The sequence below is a fragment of the Drosophila biarmipes genome, unplaced genomic scaffold (assembly GCF_025231255.1).
Source record: "Drosophila biarmipes strain raj3 unplaced genomic scaffold, RU_DBia_V1.1 ptg000004l, whole genome shotgun sequence".
NCBI classification, from domain to species: domain Eukaryota; kingdom Metazoa; phylum Arthropoda; class Insecta; order Diptera; family Drosophilidae; genus Drosophila; species Drosophila biarmipes.
In genome coordinates this window covers 3,119,283-3,139,702 of record NW_026114526.1, presented here as the reverse complement: position 1 = coordinate 3,139,702, position 20,420 = coordinate 3,119,283, and the positions used below count along the sequence as shown (strand labels likewise).

General features: G+C 34.4%; 1 protein-coding gene across 7 annotated transcripts in view; it reads left to right on the top strand.

Moving 5' to 3' along the window:
• The window catches only part of LOC108032733 (techylectin-5B), a 405,968-nt gene that overhangs the window by 326,694 nt on the left and 58,854 nt on the right, over positions 1-20,420 (top strand). For 5 of the 7 annotated variants that reach the window (XM_044091525.2, XM_050889669.1, XM_044091529.2 and 2 more), the window contains one exon: positions 15,801-16,124. The exons of 1 other annotated variant lie outside the window; for it this stretch is intronic. In XM_044091525.2, coding sequence (XP_043947460.1) covers positions 15,801-15,980 — 180 coding nt within the window. In that variant the 3' untranslated portion in view covers positions 15,981-16,124. Of the gene's footprint in view, positions 1-1,275; positions 2,798-15,800; positions 16,125-20,420 lie in introns of those variants that run through there. One more of the 7 variants, XM_044091526.2, reaches the window with a different exon arrangement.

Genomic DNA, 20,420 nt, shown 5'->3' with positions numbered 1-20,420 from the left:
ATGCTGCGATGAATGCAGCTGTTGATAAGTCATTTATGATCTCCATATGAGTGACCTTGGTTGAGAAGCAGATGAATATCGAAATGTAGAATTTGTGGTGTGGCTTGCTTCAAGCCTCAGTCTTGTAAAAAAAAGGGTGCACAAAGCACAAAATTCGATGGCTGTGGTGTTAAAAGCTGGGTTTTAACGGACTCGATTAGCTGGCAGACTCTCCATAATTTCTCGAAAAATAGTTGGCTTGATTCGGAAACACCTAACACCTTTTAGAACACTGACAAAAAAATTTCTTCCTCCTATTGGCCAACATTTTTGTCTAAACGATCCAAGCAATGCCTGAGGGATAACATGTAAGAACTTTCGGTGATAAAAGACTTTTATTGCCTTTGTATCCGGATGTCCTTTTGGTATGATAACGGGAGGTCTGGCGTTGTAGTCCAAATTCGAATTTTTCAGTCTTCCTCCAATTCTTAAAAGTCCATCGTTTCCAATCATGGGGTTTAGAGAGAGCAGCTGGCTCCCTTTTGATAAAGGCTTGTTGACGTTAAGTGCAAAATGGCACAGCTGAATTCTTTTTAAAAGAATGCACGATCCATCAATTAAATCTTGTACGGTGAGGGGACCGGCTCGTCGAGAATAATCTTTGTTCCGAAGCGAGATGAAACGATATACATAAGCAAATACACGCTGGAGTTTTCTAAAGGCATTTTGATACTTGCTATTGGCTGAAAAATCCATCTTAGCCAAGCTTATCAAGGTGGCGTGTCCTTGTTCGAGTAGATCGCGAAGAAGCTTTTCGCTAGCCGGCCAAGCTGAAGATCCCAAAAGTGGGAATGGAGGTCCATGTTTCCAGAGCTTTGAGACGAGTAGTTCACTCGGAGAGCAGGCTCGAGATACTACATCCACAGGATTTAAGTCCGTCGGAACATGGTGCCATGACACTCCAGACGTAAATTCCTGGATTTGCGCAAATCTGTTGGATACGAAAATTTTAAAGCTTTATATATTCTCGCAGATTGAAAACCTGAATAGGGGAAATCGAGCTGAATTGTGGGGCAGTTAGGTGCAAATCCGATCCACACCTTAGTGCGAGACCAAAAGAATCACCCAGAGCATCAAATCCACTGCTGTTTAAGAGTCGAACCGAGTATTACCCGCTCTCTAACCGAGTAACATTTTCTTAAAATAAATGATCACAAAGAATATCCTCATTGAATTTCCTGAAATTTCCTATATCCTAAAATCGTTTTATAGATTCAGTGAGACACTTATCTTCAGTTTCAGATGAATTCGGCTTGACTGACGTAGCTATGGCACATACTTCCCTTCTTTCGCTTATCAGACCCCCAGAAACGATCGGATGAAGTTTGGAGTTCTGCAGAGTCGGCAGCCTTTCAGATAAGTGAATTCTCCATGCAAATCAAATCAAAAAATATTTCTGTTCCAATCAGCATATTAATACTCTGTGATTTGTAAAATTGAGGGGCTGCCAAGGAAATATTTTTGGGAATATCCCAGGTAGAAGCATTTATATCGAACTGCGGCTGATAGTCCGTAATTATTTTTGTGACAACAGCAGTAAAGGAGGCATGACAGCAAGAATCCTGAGACTGGACGATAATATTAACTGCCTTTTCCGAGTTAAGTGAAGATTCTCATATTCCAGATATTGATATATGCAACGATTGTGACATAAGCTGCAGCTCAACGAGTCGAAATGAAATTGAGTTGCGATGATGAGTCGAGTACAGCACGGCATGGGATGAAAGAGCCAGCGCGATTACAACAACAGCAGTTGCAAACACGTATTGATTATGGTATTGGGTGGTATTTATGATAGGTGGAGAGTATGATGATGTGGGCGATTATGCAATTAATGTAGAAGATTGCGAAGAAGATGGGTAAAGGTCGCCTGATGAAGATGATGCTAATGGCGCCGGTGGGCTAGGGGTCAAATAAAGAAGTGTGTGGTGCTTCATATGACAAGTTTTGCATTTGCCCGACTTGCATTGCTGCAAACCATGACCCTTCCGCAAGCAATTAAGGCACAAATGCAATTTCTTGACCTTTTTCTCTTCCCAACGTTCCAGAGTTCTCGAATCTAGCTTAGAAGCCACGTAGGCCTGCAGCAGATCACATTTCAACACCAGAAAAGAAATCCGGCCAATCTAAATATTTTCCAGAAAAACGAGGCACTTTCCAAATGCGGAACTTTTGATTTCTTCCGTGAGTTCATCTCCTACAAAATAGTTTTGCAAGGCAATGGGATTTGCATTACTGGTGCGCCTTTGTTGCACAAGTAATTCTCGAGAGAGTTTTGACTCGATGTCAAATTAAATATTTGCAAAATTACGCCGCGCATCAGTCAATAATTCTGCCAAATTAAACTATTCAAACTGGCCTGCCCCTTTATAAAAGTCAATTTCACTTGGAGCGTCCACCATTTTAGTTCAGTTACACCCTGTAGATGCGAAACCGCGAAATTTAAGCGTCTAAAATTTCAACGGGTTTTCTTTCTCTGTTTTCTATTCCCTTCCGAAAGGTCATTGCACCGCGAATATGACACCGACACAGTTGCAAAGCGCGGATTATGATTATGTCCGTTATATGCAGCGATATGTTTTGTGAAACGGCATGTGTTTCTTGCCGAATTTAAATATTATTCACAAGAAGAAATTGTGCGGAAAATTGCACCGAATGTAGCAATTAATGTTCAATTTAATATTCCGTTCTGCTTGGAACCGACATACACTGGTGGAAGAAATAATAGAAACGGCTTAATTTTTTTTCGTTTTTTTCTTGCTTCATAAAAAACAGAGTTGATTTCTTATATATATATATATATATATATATATATTAAAGTTTTGCTGTACAAACATTGCAAGTGGTAAGACTCCTCAGATAAATGTAAATCTACCAATAAGCTAAATATTCCCAGCCATAAAAAAAAAATTGAAAAGCAAACAAAAAAAAATTTTACAACCGTACAAAACAACTTAAAAAATTTAGAAAACAAACAAAACAACTTAAAAAAATTTAAAAACCAAACAAAAAACTAAAAAAAAATTGAAAACAAACAAAACAACTAAAAAAAATAAAACAAACAAAACTAAAAAAAATTTAAACAAGAAAGGAAGGTAACTTGCAGTTATATAAAATAATCAAAAATTTTATTAAATTGAATTCGAAATTCTTAAAAATATAAGAATTTATATTCCCAATATTATGAGATAATATGTCAAAAAGGCCCAAACCTCTAATTTGTTTCACATTATTTCCGACAGGCGGACGGACAGACGGACATGTCTGGATCGACGCTGATCAAGAATATATATACTTTATAGGGTCGGAAACGTTTCCTTCACTGCGTTGCAAACTTCTGACTGAAATCATTATACCCTCTGCAAGGGTATAAAAACAAGCAATAAAAATAAAGAAATAAAGAAAAAATAAAATAGAAAAAAAATAAAAAAAACTATAAAACCGCTACAAAATTAAAAAACTACAAAAAAATTTTAAAAAACAAACAGAAAAATAAAGTTAGAAAATTAAATTAAACAAGAAAGAAGTTAATTTAAGTTAAATTAAGTTTTTCACCTTACTTCCCACCACTTCGACGGACGGACGAACGGACAGACGGACATGGTTAGATCGACTCGTCTAGTGATGCTGATCAAGAATATATATACTTTATGGGGTCGGAAGCGTCTCCTTCACTGCGTTGCAAACTTCTGACTGAAATCATTATACTCTCTGCAAGGGTATAAAAACACCACAGATATAATTTTTTCATATTTACCGACTAATTTTCCGGTAGTTTCTATGGCAGCTATATCGGTAAATATGAAAAAATTATATCTTAGGTGTTTTTTTACATATAACCTTATAAGCTTGAAAATAACATTTATTAATTAGTTCTGAATTTCGAATTAAATTTTATTAAAATTGGACGACTATATCATATAGCTGTCATAGGAACGATCGGATAATTGGTGGGAAATAATGTAAAAAAATTTATTGCTTTGGGGCTTTTTGACATATTATAATATTGGATATAATATTGGGAATATAAATTTTTATATTTTTAAGAATTTCGAATTCAATTAAATGAAATTATTGATTATTTTTTATAACTGCAAGCGTATACAAACTTCGGCTGGCCGAAGCTAACTTCCTTTCGTGTATTATAGTCATATTAACGAAGAAATCTTGTTATACCCTTGCAGAGGGTATAATGATTTTAGTCAGAGGTTAGCAACGCAGTGAAGTAAACGTTTTCGACCCCGTAAAGTATATATATTCTTGATCATCGTTACAAGACGAGTCGATCTAGCCATGTCCGTCTGTCCGTCCGTCCGTTTCTACGCAAACTAGTCTCCCAGTTTTAAATCTATCGGACTGAAACTTTCCCAAAAGTCTTCTTTCTATAGTATATAAGTCGGAACCAGCCGGATCTGACAACTGTATTTTATAGCTCCCATAGAAACTATCGGGGAAAAAATTGAAACAAAAATTAAATCTTTCGTGTTTTTTAACATATACCTTTATAAGCTTGGATATAACATTTTCAAATTAGCTTTGAATTTCGAATTAAATTTTATCAATAGCGGACGACCATATCATATAGCTCCCATAGGAACAATCGGAAAATTAGTGGTAAAATGATATTGAAAAATTATATCTTCGGTGTTTTTAAACTTAAAACCTCCTTATAACTTATATAACAGACAGACGGACATGGCTAGATCGACTCGTCTTGTGACGCTGATCAAGAATATATACACTTTATAAGGTCGGAAACGTCTCCTTCACTGCGTTGCAAACTTCTGACTGAAATTATTATACCCTCTGCAAGGGTATAAAAATTAACGATATGATTTCTCATTATAATTTGACAGACTTGTACAATTGTACAGACATTGAATGTGACACTGAACTACTCTAAATAGTGTTAAAAACTTTTTTTACTGAATGCGTTTCTGATAGGTGTCCTTCAAACCTAAACAGGCCTGCTTGGTTTACCAATGCACTTCAAAGATTTAAAAACCTTAAATCAAACACCTATAAAAAGTAAAAACAAGTCGTTAGCCAGCAGACTTTTCAAAATATCTGGTGGCTCGTTCGGATTTAAGTGTTTTAAACAGTCATTGTTATTCTATGTATCTAAGTCGATGTAAATTTGAATTTTTAAGTGACCCTAAACAGTTTTACAACTTAGTTAATTTCAAGCGTAACTCATATCGGTACGTCAAAACTCAATGGAGCTACCGTCGGATTCTGAAATTGCTGAGTTTTTCCAAGCTACTTATAGTTCGAAAGCTTGGTCAAATTCAAACTACCCTAATCCCTTAAATAGGGCAAATCGTATTTTTTTCCCGTGTGATCACCGAAAGCTCTCTCTTAAGAGATTTAGCAACAAAAACGCCAAATTATTTTCCCGGTCCAGATGGACTTCCTGGATGTGTGCTTAAGTTTTGTGCGCCAACCATTTGTAAACCGATTCTTAAACTTTGTTTGAAATTTGTCATTTCATCATCAGTTTTCCTTCTATCTGCAAGGACTCCTTTATTATCAAACTTCATAAAAAGGGTGCAAAGGCGGATGCCCAGAATTACAGAGGTGTTTCTAAATTGTCGGCAATTACTAAAGCATTTGAACGTCTTATTACTTCTATTTGCAACTTAATGTTACTTCCCGCGAAGATCGACCACCGCCATCCTTCTTGAATTTTCATCTATTGTAATAAATGGATTTAAGAAAAAATTCCGACTGACGTTAATTATACAGATTTTAGTAAGGTTTGACTCCGTCAAACACTCTCTTCTACTCAAATTAGATCAGCTTGGGTTTATCCATTTACTTGTATTTCATGTTAGATAGGTAGGTAGGATTCAACGGGTTATATTCAAGAATGCTGTTTCAAAATTGATCTACGTGATATCTGGATTGCCTCAGAGTAGTTATTTGGGCCCTTTGCTGTTTACTTTGTTTATTAGCGATCTTCCCTCTATTATAACATATTCCCGTGTATTGATGTCTGCTGATGATGTTAAGCTTCGTTTATCATACAATGATATAGCGTCGGGATTTAACTTACACACAATATTGATTGTTTTGATGAATGGTGTGAGATCAACCTTTTAAATTTGAACTGCCATAAATGCAACGTTATTACTTTTTTATGAGGTACTCCTACGTATATTAGTTACTTCCTTCAAAATACGTAACACGTTCGTATATATTCAGTCAATGATTTAGGTGCTCTTTTGAACCCTATGCATAATTTGCCTGCACATAATGTCGACTGTCAACAAAGCCATTAGTGTTCTTGGGCTTGCAAAGCATTGATCATTAAATTATTAACTTCCTTTTTCCGTCATATTATGGAATTGGTTTTGTCCTTCGTATTTTGAACTGGGATCAAAACGTAAGGCTACCTTTCTACCAGAAAACACTACTATTGCAAAATGAAAACATTTAAGAAAGTTTATTTATTTAGTCGAATTAACAAAGATTATTCGTCACAAAAGTCGATATCAGAACTTTTTTACGTTTACCTCGAAAAGAGGTTTTATTGTTTGATTATTTTTAACTATTTTTTTTAAGCCATAATAATTTCTGTTCGATTAGGTATAAAGATATCCCTAAACACTCCAAAGATATAGAATAGTGACTGAGTGCAACTTTTTAGAAAAAGTACCAAAAATTCCATAGTGTGACTCATATAACTACGGTAAAACTTAAAATTTATCGTTGTGAACTGGAAAAGTAAGAAATGTCTATAAAATTTGGACCTTCGGAACAGGGGTGGCCACTTGGCAGATTAAAATTGATCTCAAATTGAAATTTCATTCATTCATTCATTCATTTCGTGTTTAAGTAAGTTAAGATCTTTACAGTTTCACAGCTTTCCCTCACACCCGTATCAATACCCAAGTATAACTCTATTTAAAGTTAGAATTCTAAAAACAATATACTTTTTGAGTGCGTGAGTGGTTATATAGTGAAATATTCACATATTCAGTTATGAACCAAGAATAGGCGATGCCACGCTGAATCAATGCAAGCAATCAACATCCGAAGCAGGCTATGCCACTCTTGAATAACATTAATAATTTTAAGTGTCGCACCTTGAGTGACATTTTTACACTTAAATTATTGGATACAATCAATATCCCAAGCGGGCTATTTCGCTTCTAATCTTATGTACAATCAATATCCAAATCGGAATTACAGGAACAGCCGGTAGAATGAAGTATCCGAAAAAAAAACCTCTAATGGAAAATAAATTAAATTTTTTTATTTAGTTCTCGATTAAAAATTACGGGTTCCTTTAATTTTGATTATAATTCCAATTCGTTTTCCCAACAAAAAGTTTAAAAATAAAACTTAAAAATAAGAACTTCTGAGCGACAATTATAAAGGAAATCTAAGAGCATTCTGCGAGGAAGCGGATAAACGACGACAACTACTGATTTCGAAGTTGCATCTGGAAGTTAACCAACCAGATTTTCTTATTCATATAGAGTCCATTAAAAATTATATTCAAATACTGATCAGAAAATTACCAACGCAATTATTTACTATTTTGGCTCATAATGATATTACAGACTTAAGATCGGTAATTACTATTGCACGAAATGAGACAATATATTATATATTGAGACAATATAAAATATAACATTTTAATTTTAAATTTAATCAAAATCCAAAAAAAATCGTAAATATAATTCTAACCCTACTCAGAATTATAAATCAGACAAATTTAATATAAATACCCAAACCCAATATCGACAAAGTTACCCACAATATTTTCCTCCATTCAAACCTAATTTTTATCAATTTATGCACCACTTATATACAGCAGTTTCCTAACAACGAAGTTAGGTGGCACGTACCAAAACATTTCGGACCCAACCAATACATGAACACACAACCAAATTTCTCACTAAAATGCTTTCCCACAACATTCCAATAAAATGTAAACTCCTCAAACATCATATTTTAAAGGAAATACATACGAGGGCAGTGCGATAAGTACTTACCCTCACCGCCCGATGGCGTCACTATCGCAAGAGAAATTTACTATTTATGCAGTACATTCTCGTAGACGGATGCTGTATACGGTGACTCTTATTCTTCGATGGTTACCGTTAAAATTTATGTTTTAACGAGTTTCAACGGGGTTGAAAGTCGGCTTTTCATGAGCCACGCCTAGGTGAACCGAAAACGGCTACTACGGAGGATGACGTGACAAAAATCCACGATCTGGTATTGGCATACCGCCGATTGAAGAGATATATACATAGATATATAAGATAGACAGTAGGCATGTCAAAAGACCGCGTGGCTCATATCCTGCATGACATTTTGGGCATGAGAAAGCTGACGGCGCGATGGGTTCCGCGTTTGCTCACTCCGGACAAAAAACTGTAAATGTGTTATCACCACTTCAGAACAGTATTTGACGCTGTTTAAGCGCAATACGAAGAAGTTTCTGCGTCGTTTCGTGACCGTCGACGAAACATGGATCCATCGGTATACACCAGAGATTAAGGAACAGTCAAAACAGTGGACTTCACCCGGCGAACCTGCTCCGAAGAAGGCGAAGACTGTCCCATCGGCCGAAATGGTGTTGCCAACCTTTTCTTGGTATTCACAAGGTGTGATCTCTATCGACTACCCGGAGAAGGGCAAAACGGTTACAGGGCTGTAGAATGCCGAATTATTACCACTTTTGCAAAATCTTTGTTTTTCTTTTGGAGGCTAAGTATTTATCGGACTACCATCTTACATACATACATACTCCATAACAACAACCCTCCACACATAAAAATACTTACTTCCCGGTTACCAAACGACGAATTGAGATTTTACCACGCGCACGAATACGCAGAGTTACAACCTAATTATTATGAATAACAGTATTATGGCTACAATCAACACCATGGGTTGATTAATAAAGAGCAACAATAAAGAGCAATAATGAATGAACAACTTGATTATGTTACCCACCAATAGTATTATTAAAACAAATGAACCATTTTATGTAAGCAGTTTTTCAAATAATTTAGATATAATGATTGGCAGAAAATTGTTGAAAAAGGCACAATGAATTATAAATTACAAAAAACAGCGCGGTAACTCTTTTTGATTAAAATCAGAAAATCAGAAAAAAACAAAATTGCCGAAAATAGCCATGTTTTTGTGATTTTTTTTCCTGACGACACAGTTAAAATGTATTTACTCAAGGAAAGGTACATTAAAGTATGACATGGCTTATTAAAGTATGACATTTGAAGAGTTGAATTTTGGTGCCCCTCGGTGCTGGATCATCAGAAATCAAAAAATAAAAGGTCATTTGTTAGATAATAGTTTTCCCCCGGGAAAGCCATCGAATTTTTTATAATTTTAATTTTTTCGAAGACCTTGAAGTGAAAAACATATTTTCATGGAAAAAATCCGTCAATTTTTCAATATAGAATCAAAATATTGATTACAAAAAACTCTACAGCGTTACCTGGTAAAATATGTACAGAAACAATGCTTAAAATTTCAAAAGGATCGGTGCTGGAGTTTTAAAATTATGAGGGATGCCGACTTTAAAATTGTGAGTTGTTGTCTTTAAAGCTCTAAGCTCAAAAGATTCAAACGAAAAACCACTTGCCCGCTTTTTTTAAAATACTCATAACTTTGTCAATGTTTCTTCTTCAAATATTATGCATTCAAAAAATAAAGAAAAAACAAAAATAAAAATTATAATACCCCTCAACATCAAATAGAAGTGGACCCATAATTAATATCTTAAACTAATAATATCTTAACAACTAGTTATTTCCGATCTTGCAGAAGCCAATTTAAAATTGCAGCTAGACAAATGTGAATTCTTAAAAAAGAAAAGCTGGTCCCATCATAACCCCTTATGGCATATAACAAGCCCCCCTTAAAGTTAAGGACGTAGTTTCATATCCAATTTTAACAAAAGTAAAAAAGATCCGAGCATTCCTTGTTTTAAACGGCTATTATCAAAAATTTATCTCAAACTATGCAGACATAGCAAAACCCATAACCGAATGTTAAAAAAAAGGTCAAAAAAAGATACACAAAATCTTCAGAAATCAAAAATTCATTTCAACCACAGATGCCAGTAACTTAGCCCTTGGCCATTTCATATCTTTTATAATCAGAACACCTAATGAACACGTGCTATCAAAAAGGAATTACTCGTCACAACAACTTTTCGATATTATATACTAGGACGACGTTTTCTCATTGCAAGTGACCATCAACCTCTTAGATGGTTGCTTACCTTAAATGAACCGAATTCCAAGTGACAGAAATGGAGAGCTAAATTTAACAAATACCTATTTAAAATCAACTACATTAAAGGAAAGGAAAATTCAGTTGCTGATAGATTTTCAAGAATTAAAATTGAAGAAAATCATCATACTGAAGTTACTCAACATTGTGCAGAAGAAGACTATAGTAACCCTATTATTAAAGCAATAAACTGTTTTAAGAAATAAATAATTTTCATTTGTCCGATAAAAATAAAATAGACAACAACCATATTCGGTAACTCCATTGCCACAGTTCAATATATCGTAATGACGTTCGAAACAGATTTTACTTGATTGTTTTATTCATAACAAGAAAGGAAGTTAACTTCGGCAAGTCGAAGTTCGTATACCCTTGCAGTTACAAGAAATAATCAACTTTAGAACACCATGAGGAATTTTTAAGGATTGTTGTTGACTTCAGTGATATTAAAAAAAAAATTATTTTATTCTTTTTTCCAGACCATTTTTTTACATCTATATGTTAAAGTAGTCCGATTTTTATTAAATTGAATTCGAAATTCTTAAGAATATACAAAAATTATATTCCCAATATTAACAGATAATATGTCAAAAAGCCCCAAAGCTATAAATTGTTTTATATTATTTTCCCACCAATTTACCGATCGTTTCTATGACAACTATATGATATAGTCGTCCTTATTTTGATAAAATTTAATTCAAAATGCATAACTAATTAAAAAATGTTGTTTTTAAGCGTAGGAGGTTATATGTTAAAAACGCCAAAGATATAATTTGTTCATTTTTTCTGACTAATTTTCCTATGGCAGCTTTATGATATAGTCGTCCGATTTCGATAAAATTTAAATTGAAATTCAGAACTACAGAAAAAATGTTATTTCCAATATATATATGTTGAATATGTTGAAAAACAACAAAGATATAATTTGTTCATATTATTTTACCACTAATTTTCCGATCGTTCCTATGGCAGCTATATGATATAGTCATATTGATAAAATTTAATTCGAAATTCAGAAACAGAAACAATTGAAAAACAACAAACATATATTTATTATATCATATTTTTATATCCTTGCAGAGGGTATAATAATTTCAGTCAGAAGCTTGCAACGCAGTGAAGGAGACGTTTCCGACACCGTAAAGTATATATATTCTTGATCAGCGTTACAAGACGAGTCGATCTAGCCATGTCCGTCTGTTCGTCCGTCTATCCATCTGTCAATCATTATACTTTCTGCAAGGGTAAAAAACATTACCATTTATATTAAGAGTGATGTAGATTTCGAAATTATTCAAAGGACATATACAGAAATTATTTATACCACCTATACTAAAGTAATTCGCATCCTCTACCTACTAAAGAATTTTTGTTCATCCGCCGAATTCAAAGAAATTATATCTCACCCTGTTACAGAAAATGACAAAATTATTTATCTTTCCAACCCGCCAATAATTAATTCAGAATATAATAAATGAATGCAACATACGCAATTTGGCTAAAACAGAACACAGAGCACACAAAAATGCCTTTTAAAAATCACACCCAACCCTGAACATTGTCGAGACAATTTTGTGGTAGATATTTATTCATCTAAAGGGAAAACATTACATCAGTTGCACTCAGTTTGTTAATCAGGTAAACTCAAATTCCTTAAGGCAGATTGAGACGGAACTTTCTTTAGCTTGACTCTAAAGCGATGGCTCGAAGCAGAAGCAATTGAATGACAACTCAATACGGCGAAAAATTGTATAAAAGACTTTAAAAGACTACATAAGGCAATTTATAAAAAAATCCAAATAATCAATTCATCCGATGAAGAGGAAGTAAAATAAGGCAAGATATAAAAAATCACTTACACTTTTTTATGAACTCGTGCAATTTATTGAATACATAGAAATGGGCATGCAACTTTCCAGTCTTGGACTTTTTAAGCCAAAATAAGTCACATATGATAAACTGGAAAGCATTGAAAGTCAAAATATACTTTTAACCACAACATCAAATTTGATTGCAAAAAAAAAAAAAACAAATTACTACTTATTTCACATATCCCTCTTAATGAGAAAATTATTAACATCTTTAAAATAGTTCCTTATCCCCACCGTAGTTGGTATCAGGTAGACTATGCCTGCATTGTACCCTGAAATGCTATACCAAGCAACCCTTTTTAGGGAGAGGGTAGTGACATATTCACGTATTCAGTTATGTACCAAGAAATATAGTAAGAATATTCAGCGTAAGCGATCCCACACAAAGTTAATGTAAACAATCTACATCCGGAGTAGCTGATGTCGCTCTTCAAGAACATAAGCTCACTAAGTATCGTACCCTGAATGGCACTCTTACTCTCAAATTATTGTATACATTCAATATCCCAAGCGGGCGATTTTGCAGCTAGACAAATGTGAATTCTTAAAAAAGAAAAGCTGGTCCCATCATAACCCCTTATGGCATATAACAAGCCCCCCTTAAAGTTAAGGACGTAGTTTCATATCCAATTTTAACAAAAGTAAAAAAGATCCGAGCATTCCTTGTTTTAAACGGCTATTATCAAAAATTTATCTCAAACTATGCAGACATAGCAAAACCCATAACCGAATGTTAAAAAAAAGGTCAAAAAAAGATACACAAAATCTTCAGAAATCAAAAATTCATTTCAACCACAGATGCCAGTAACTTAGCCCTTGGCCATTTCATATCTTTTATAATCAGAACACCTAATGAACACGTGCTATCAAAAAGGAATTACTCGTCACAACAACTTTTCGATATTATATACTAGGACGACGTTTTCTCATTGCAAGTGACCATCAACCTCTTAGATGGTTGCTTACCTTAAATGAACCGAATTCCAAGTGACAGAAATGGAGAGCTAAATTTAACAAATACCTATTTAAAATCAACTACATTAAAGGAAAGGAAAATTCAGTTGCTGATAGATTTTCAAGAATTAAAATTGAAGAAAATCATCATACTGAAGTTACTCAACATTGTGCAGAAGAAGACTATAGTAACCCTATTATTAAAGCAATAAACTGTTTTAAGAAATAAATAATTTTCATTTGTCCGATAAAAATAAAATAGACAACAACCATATTCGGTAACTCCATTGCCACAGTTCAATATATCGTAATGACGTTCGAAACAGATTTTACTTGATTGTTTTATTCATAACAAGAAAGGAAGTTAACTTCGGCAAGTCGAAGTTCGTATACCCTTGCAGTTACAAGAAATAATCAACTTTAGAACACCATGAGGAATTTTTAAGGATTGTTGTTGACTTCAGTGATATTAAAAAAAAAATTATTTTATTCTTTTTTCCAGACCATTTTTTTACATCTATATGTTAAAGTAGTCCGATTTTTATTAAATTGAATTCGAAATTCTTAAGAATATACAAAAATTATATTCCCAATATTAACAGATAATATGTCAAAAAGCCCCAAAGCTATAAATTGTTTTATATTATTTTCCCACCAATTTACCGATCGTTTCTATGACAACTATATGATATAGTCGTCCTTATTTTGATAAAATTTAATTCAAAATGCATAACTAATTAAAAAATGTTGTTTTTAAGCGTAGGAGGTTATATGTTAAAAACGCCAAAGATATAATTTGTTCATTTTTTCTGACTAATTTTCCTATGGCAGCTTTATGATATAGTCGTCCGATTTCGATAAAATTTAAATTGAAATTCAGAACTACAGAAAAAATGTTATTTCCAATATATATATGTTGAATATGTTGAAAAACAACAAAGATATAATTTGTTCATATTATTTTACCACTAATTTTCCGATCGTTCCTATGGCAGCTATATGATATAGTCATATTGATAAAATTTAATTCGAAATTCAGAAACAGAAACAATTGAAAAACAACAAACATATATTTATTATATCATATTTTTATATCCTTGCAGAGGGTATAATAATTTCAGTCAGAAGCTTGCAACGCAGTGAAGGAGACGTTTCCGACACCGTAATCTAGCCATGTCCGTCTGTTCGTCCGTCTATCCATCTGTCAATCATTATACTTTCTGCAAGGGTAAAAAACATTACCATTTATATTAAGAGTGATGTAGATTTCGAAATTATTCAAAGGACATATACAGAAATTATTTATACCACCTATACTAAAGTAATTCGCATCCTCTACCTACTAAAGAATTTTTGTTCATCCGCCGAATTCAAAGAAATTATATCTCACCCTGTTACAGAAAATGACAAAATTATTTATCTTTCCAACCCGCCAATAATTAATTCAGAATATAATAAATGAATGCAACATACGCAATTTGGCTAAAACAGAACACAGAGCACACAAAAATGCCTTTTAAAAATCACACCCAACCCTGAACATTGTCGAGACAATTTTGTGGTAGATATTTATTCATCTAAAGGGAAAACATTACATCAGTTGCACTCAGTTTGTTAATCAGGTAAACTCAAATTCCTTAAGGCAGATTGAGACGGAACTTTCTTTAGCTTGACTCTAAAGCGATGGCTCGAAGCAGAAGCAATTGAATGACAACTCAATACGGCGAAAAATTGTATAAAAGACTTTAAAAGACTACATAAGGCAATTTATAAAAAAATCCGAATAATCAATTCATCCGATGAAGAGGAAGTAAAATAAGGCAAGATATAAAAAATCACTTACACTTTTTTATGAACTCGTGCAATTTATTGAATACATAGAAATGGGCATGCAACTTTCCAGTCTTGGACTTTTTAAGCCAAAATAAGTCACATATGATAAACTGGAAAGCATTGAAAGTCAAAATATACTTTTAACCACAACATCAAATTTGATTGACCAAAAAAAAAAAAACAAATTACTACTTATTTCACATATCCCTCTTAATGAGAAAATTATTAACATCTTTAAAATAGTTCCTTATCCCCACCGTAGTTGGTATCAGGTAGACTATGCCTGCATTGTACCCTGAAATGCTATACCAAGCAACCCTTTTTAGGGAGAGGGTAGTGACATATTCACGTATTCAGTTATGTACCAAGAAATATAGTAAGAATATTCAGCGTAAGCGATCCCACACAAAGTTAATGTAAACAATCTACATCCGGAGCAGCTGATGTCGCTCTTCAAGAACATAAGCTCACTAAGTATCGTACCCTGAATGGCACTCTTACTCTCAAATTATTGTATACATTCAATATCCCAAGCGGGCGATTTTGCTCCAAAATTTATGCTCAATCAGTATTCCAATCGCTTCTTAACTTTTTAAAGAAAGGTCCGCACAGGAAAGATTTTTGACACAAAAAATTAAACGTAAGCTTAGATCAGTCGAATAACCATTACCACTTAAAGAATAAAAATACGAGTATTTCTGTTTGCTTCTAAATGAGAATTACCAAATCTCTATCGTTAATGGTTTTAGTTTTAAAATTGTATACTTTTGTTGGCAGTATGTGCGCGCTAGATTTAAAATTAAATTTTTTTTTTTAATTTTCTAGGGTGGCTGGTGGTGGAAATCCTGCGGAAGGGGTCTAAATGGTCTATATCTTCATGATCCGCAAGACCTAACTGCTCGTCAAGGAATTGTTTGGTTCCGTTGGAGAGGCTGGGACTATACGTTAAAGAAGTCCACAATGATGATCCGGCCTAAGATACCACAACAACAGGCGGTGCCCTGAATATTGGTATAGACATTTAACAAATCTGTTAAAAAAAAACATCCTTACGTTTAAATAAATTAGTTTTAAGAATATTTTATACACTTCTATGTGCAATTAATTTCTCGTTAGTAAAATTTTTACTGCTAATAATGTAGCACATAACGAACGAATAATATGAAAGAGCTGGTGGGAGAATAGCAAGTATGCAAAGTGGCTGCTGTCCTCGGCTTTCCATTTCTTCGTCTTAAAGTGTGTGATTGATTAATGCGAGCCGCCACGTTAAAATTGATCAATTGCTATCCTACAGAAATTAGGATTTCTGTACTTTGATTTTTTGGGAAGAATAATAGACAACAAATAAAAGAAAAAAGTAAAACCACAATAATGATGATTCTCTCCATTTAGTAAGCAAAGTAATTACGAAGTGCACACCCTCTCATGATTCTTTGGTTCAGTTGTTCCTCCTAAGGATCTCTAGGAGTGTCCACTACCCTACCCTCTTTTATAATTGCCGGATAAAAAGACTTCTTGTTCAATTTGTATTTAAAATAAATTCTTCCTCCCAAGCGCTTCTTTGGTTTTATTTTTTCTTTTTATTTAATTATACCCTTGCAGAGGGTATACAAATTTCAGTCAGAAGTTCGCAACGCAAAGAAGGAGACGTCTTCGACCCCATAAAATATATGCGAGGTGTGTTCAAAAAGTAAGGTGACTTTTCAAATTTCGCGGGCAACATATTTTCGATTATCAATTTTTTTGTTTTTTTATGTTGGTACACTCTTCCCTAACATCTGTACCAAGTTTCAATTGAATCCCTTTTTTTTTAGTTGTGAGAGGCGTAAAGGTAACAAGTTGTTTTGCGTGCTCAGCGATTTTTTGCTATCGAAAAATATGGATCAAAGGATTTGCATCAAATTTTGTGTAAAAAATAAAATTAAGTGCTCCGAAACACTTGAAATGTTGACAGTGGCATACGGTGACACTGTTCTGAGTAAAAAAATGTTTACAAGTGGTACAAACTCTTCCAAGATGGCCGGGAAGATGCCAATGTCCAGCCTCGCTCTGAACGCCCAAGCACGTCAACAACTGATGAAAACGTTCAAGCAGTAAAGAAAATTGTTTTGGAAAATCGTCGAATCACTATCAGAGAAGTTGCTGAAGATGTCGGTATATCGCTTGGCTCGTGCCATGAAATTTTTTCAAACGTTTTGCGCATGAGTCGTGTGTCAGCGAAGTATGTTCCAAAATTGCTGAATTTTGACCAAAAGAACCGTCGCATGAGCATCGCTCAAGAGCTGTTGGATGACGTCAACGACGACCCAGATTTACTCAAAAGGGTCATAACTGGTGACGAATCATGGGTATATGGTTTTGAATTCGAAACCGAAGCCCAATCGTCACAATGGAAGAGCCCAGGTGAGCCAAGACCGAAAAAAGCACGCCAAGTTCGATCAAATGTCAAAGTTTTGATCACTGTATTCTTCGATTACCATGGCGTGGCGATTCAGGAGTTCTTACCATATGGTCGTACGGTCAATAAACAGTATTATCTGGAAGTTATGCGCCGTTTGCGAGAAGCAATACGAAAGAAACGTCCAGAATTGTGGAAAAACAATTCATGGCTTTTGCATCACGATAATGCCCCTGCTCACTCATCTTTGCTTGTGAGAGATTTTTTGGCCAAACACCACAATAATTCCTCAGCCACCATATTCACCGATTTGGCCCCATGTGACTTTTTCTTGTTCCCAAAACTAAAGAGACCTATGAAAGGACGGAGATTTGAAGAGATAAAGACTGCATCGCTGGGAGAGCTCAAGGCTTTACCGAAAAGTGCTTATGGGAAGTGCTTCGAGGATTGGAAAAACCGTTGGGATAAGTGTATTGTATCTGAGGGGGATTACTTTGAAGGGGACAACATTAATATTGATAAATAAATTAATAGTTTTTCTTGAAAATACAAAGTCACCTTACTTTTTGAACACACCTCGTATATTCTTGATCAGCGTCACTAGACGATTCGATCTAGCCATGTCCGACTGTCCCTCTGTCTGTCCATTTCTGCGCAAGCTAGTCTCTCAGTTTTAAAGCTATCGGGCTGAAACTTTCCCAAAAGTCTTATTTCTATTGCAGTAGATAAGTAGTAGATATATAAGTCGGAACCAGCCGGATTGGACAACTTTATCTTATAGCTCCCATAGGAACTATTGGGGAAAAAATGTAAAAAAAATTGTATTTTCGGTGTTTTTTAACATATAACCTTCTAAGCTTGGAAATAACATTTTTTAATTAGGTCTGAATTTCGAACTAAATTTTATAAAAATCGGAAGACTATATCATATAGCTTTCATAGGAACGATCGGAAAATTGGTGGGAAAATAATATATAAAAATTATAGCTTTGGTGCTTTTGACATATAACCTTCTTAGCTTGGAAATAACATCATATAGCTCTCATAGGAACAATCGAGAAATTGGTGGGAAAATAATATGAAAAAATTATAAGTAACTATAACTGCAAGGGTATACAGCTTCGGCTTGCTTAAGATAACTTCCTTTCTTGTTTGTAAGGTAACATGTAACCAGCAAAACGACGGCTGGCATGAAACAGCGTTTGGCCTCCAAACTTTTACGAGCTGTGCTTTGCAAATTCTCTCAAACTGTACTTTTCAAACTCTCTTTTCCCGCAGTGCCTTTAAAACGCGTATTACTTCCGTATCCAGCAACTGGCAGGCCTCCGTACAGTCGATCTCCGCTTCTATTTGTGCGGAGTTATTAAACTCACAATATTTTTGATGAAGTGATATAGCCGTAAATACAAAATATAGATGTGTCGGTAAAAATAGTTGTATTATATATGCAGTAATAAATTGAGATCAATTTAAATTATTATATCCTCTACTCGTAGAGTAAAAGTGCTTACCAGATTCGTCGAAAAGTATGTAACAGGTGAAAAGAAGCGTTTTCGATCCCATAAAATATGTATATTCCTTACCAGTGTCGACCTAGCCATGTCCTTCTCTCCGTATAAACGCTGAGATCTCGGAAACTATAGAAGCTAGAACGAACCAATTTGTCATGCAGCTTCCTGCGCAGCACAAGTTTGTTTCAGTGCCACGCCCACTCCAACGCTTACAGTCTGCCGCCCACATAACATCTACTGAAACAGTCGGCACGTGGCGCCCTAAAATACAGCTTTGCTGCTCTCCTCAACTATAGCGTTCTGCCTTGTTTTTCACTTTACTGGTTTATTGAAATAATATTTTATAAAAACTTTTAGCTGTGTCTGCAGTTAATTGTATTTAGGTTATAAAATTTAAAAAAGATGTATACAATTTTTCTAAAATTGATTTAGCGTCGCTGTGTTTACTTTTGTGCTCGGAGTTGTCTTTTTCAGTGATTTTGTGCGAGTGTTCTGTGTGTATTTATTTACAAAGCTTAGCCTAACAATTGCGCTAGTAATTTTAAATAGATCTCTCAGTAAACGGGTACGTGTTTATAGTTATTTTAACATTTCTATTAGATTTGTTTAATTTCATGGCTTTGTTTGTGTAACTTACGCTCCTAAACTTGCTTAAACTCTTTTACTCCCTCTCAATCTCCCTCGCTCTATTTTATAACTGTAACCTGCTCTCTATAAACCTGGTAGACTTTTTCGGTGCTATTTCTGTAACTCTCTCTCTCTTTCTTGCTTGATTTAGTTAGTTGAAAGTGTTGCACAAGCCACGCTCAGTTGATTGAATATTTTTCTTTCGGGGCTCCCTTACGTTTGATATATTTTCGCGATCTCGCGCTCTTATTTTTTTTTGCGTTTTGTGCCTTTGTGATTTTGAATTTGATCCTGCTGCCAAATTTATTTTGAGATATTTTTGATATTCTATATCATTTAATTTTTCTTTTTGTTTTCTTATAATGGCCCTTCTCTGTTCTAAGAAAAATTGTACATTTGCGTCTTCAATTAAAGACTCCTTTATTTTTTGCTGGCTCTGCGATTCGATGATGTACGTCCAATGTGCAGGATTCAACGGCAGAGTAAAAGACTTAAGTATTGTGCGTCAACCATTTGTAAACCGATTCTTAAACTTTTTAATTTGTCTATTTCATCATCAGTTTTTCCTTCTACCTGTAAGGACACTTTTATTATTCCAATTCATAAAACAGGTGCGAAGGCGGATGCCCAAAATTATAGAGGTATTTCTAAATTGTCGGCAATTCCTAAAGCATTTGAACGTATTATCACTTCTCATTTGCAGCATTTATGTTCCTTGCATATTGTTAAGAGAAAATCGAGCACGACCAACCCTTTTAAATTGACATCTATTGTAATAAATGGATTTAAGAAAAAAATACAGACTGACATTGTACATACAGATTTTAGTAAGGCCTTTTACTCCGTCAGCCAATCTCTTCTTTTATTTAAATTATATCAGCTTGGGTTTCCTGGTAATTTATTATTTTA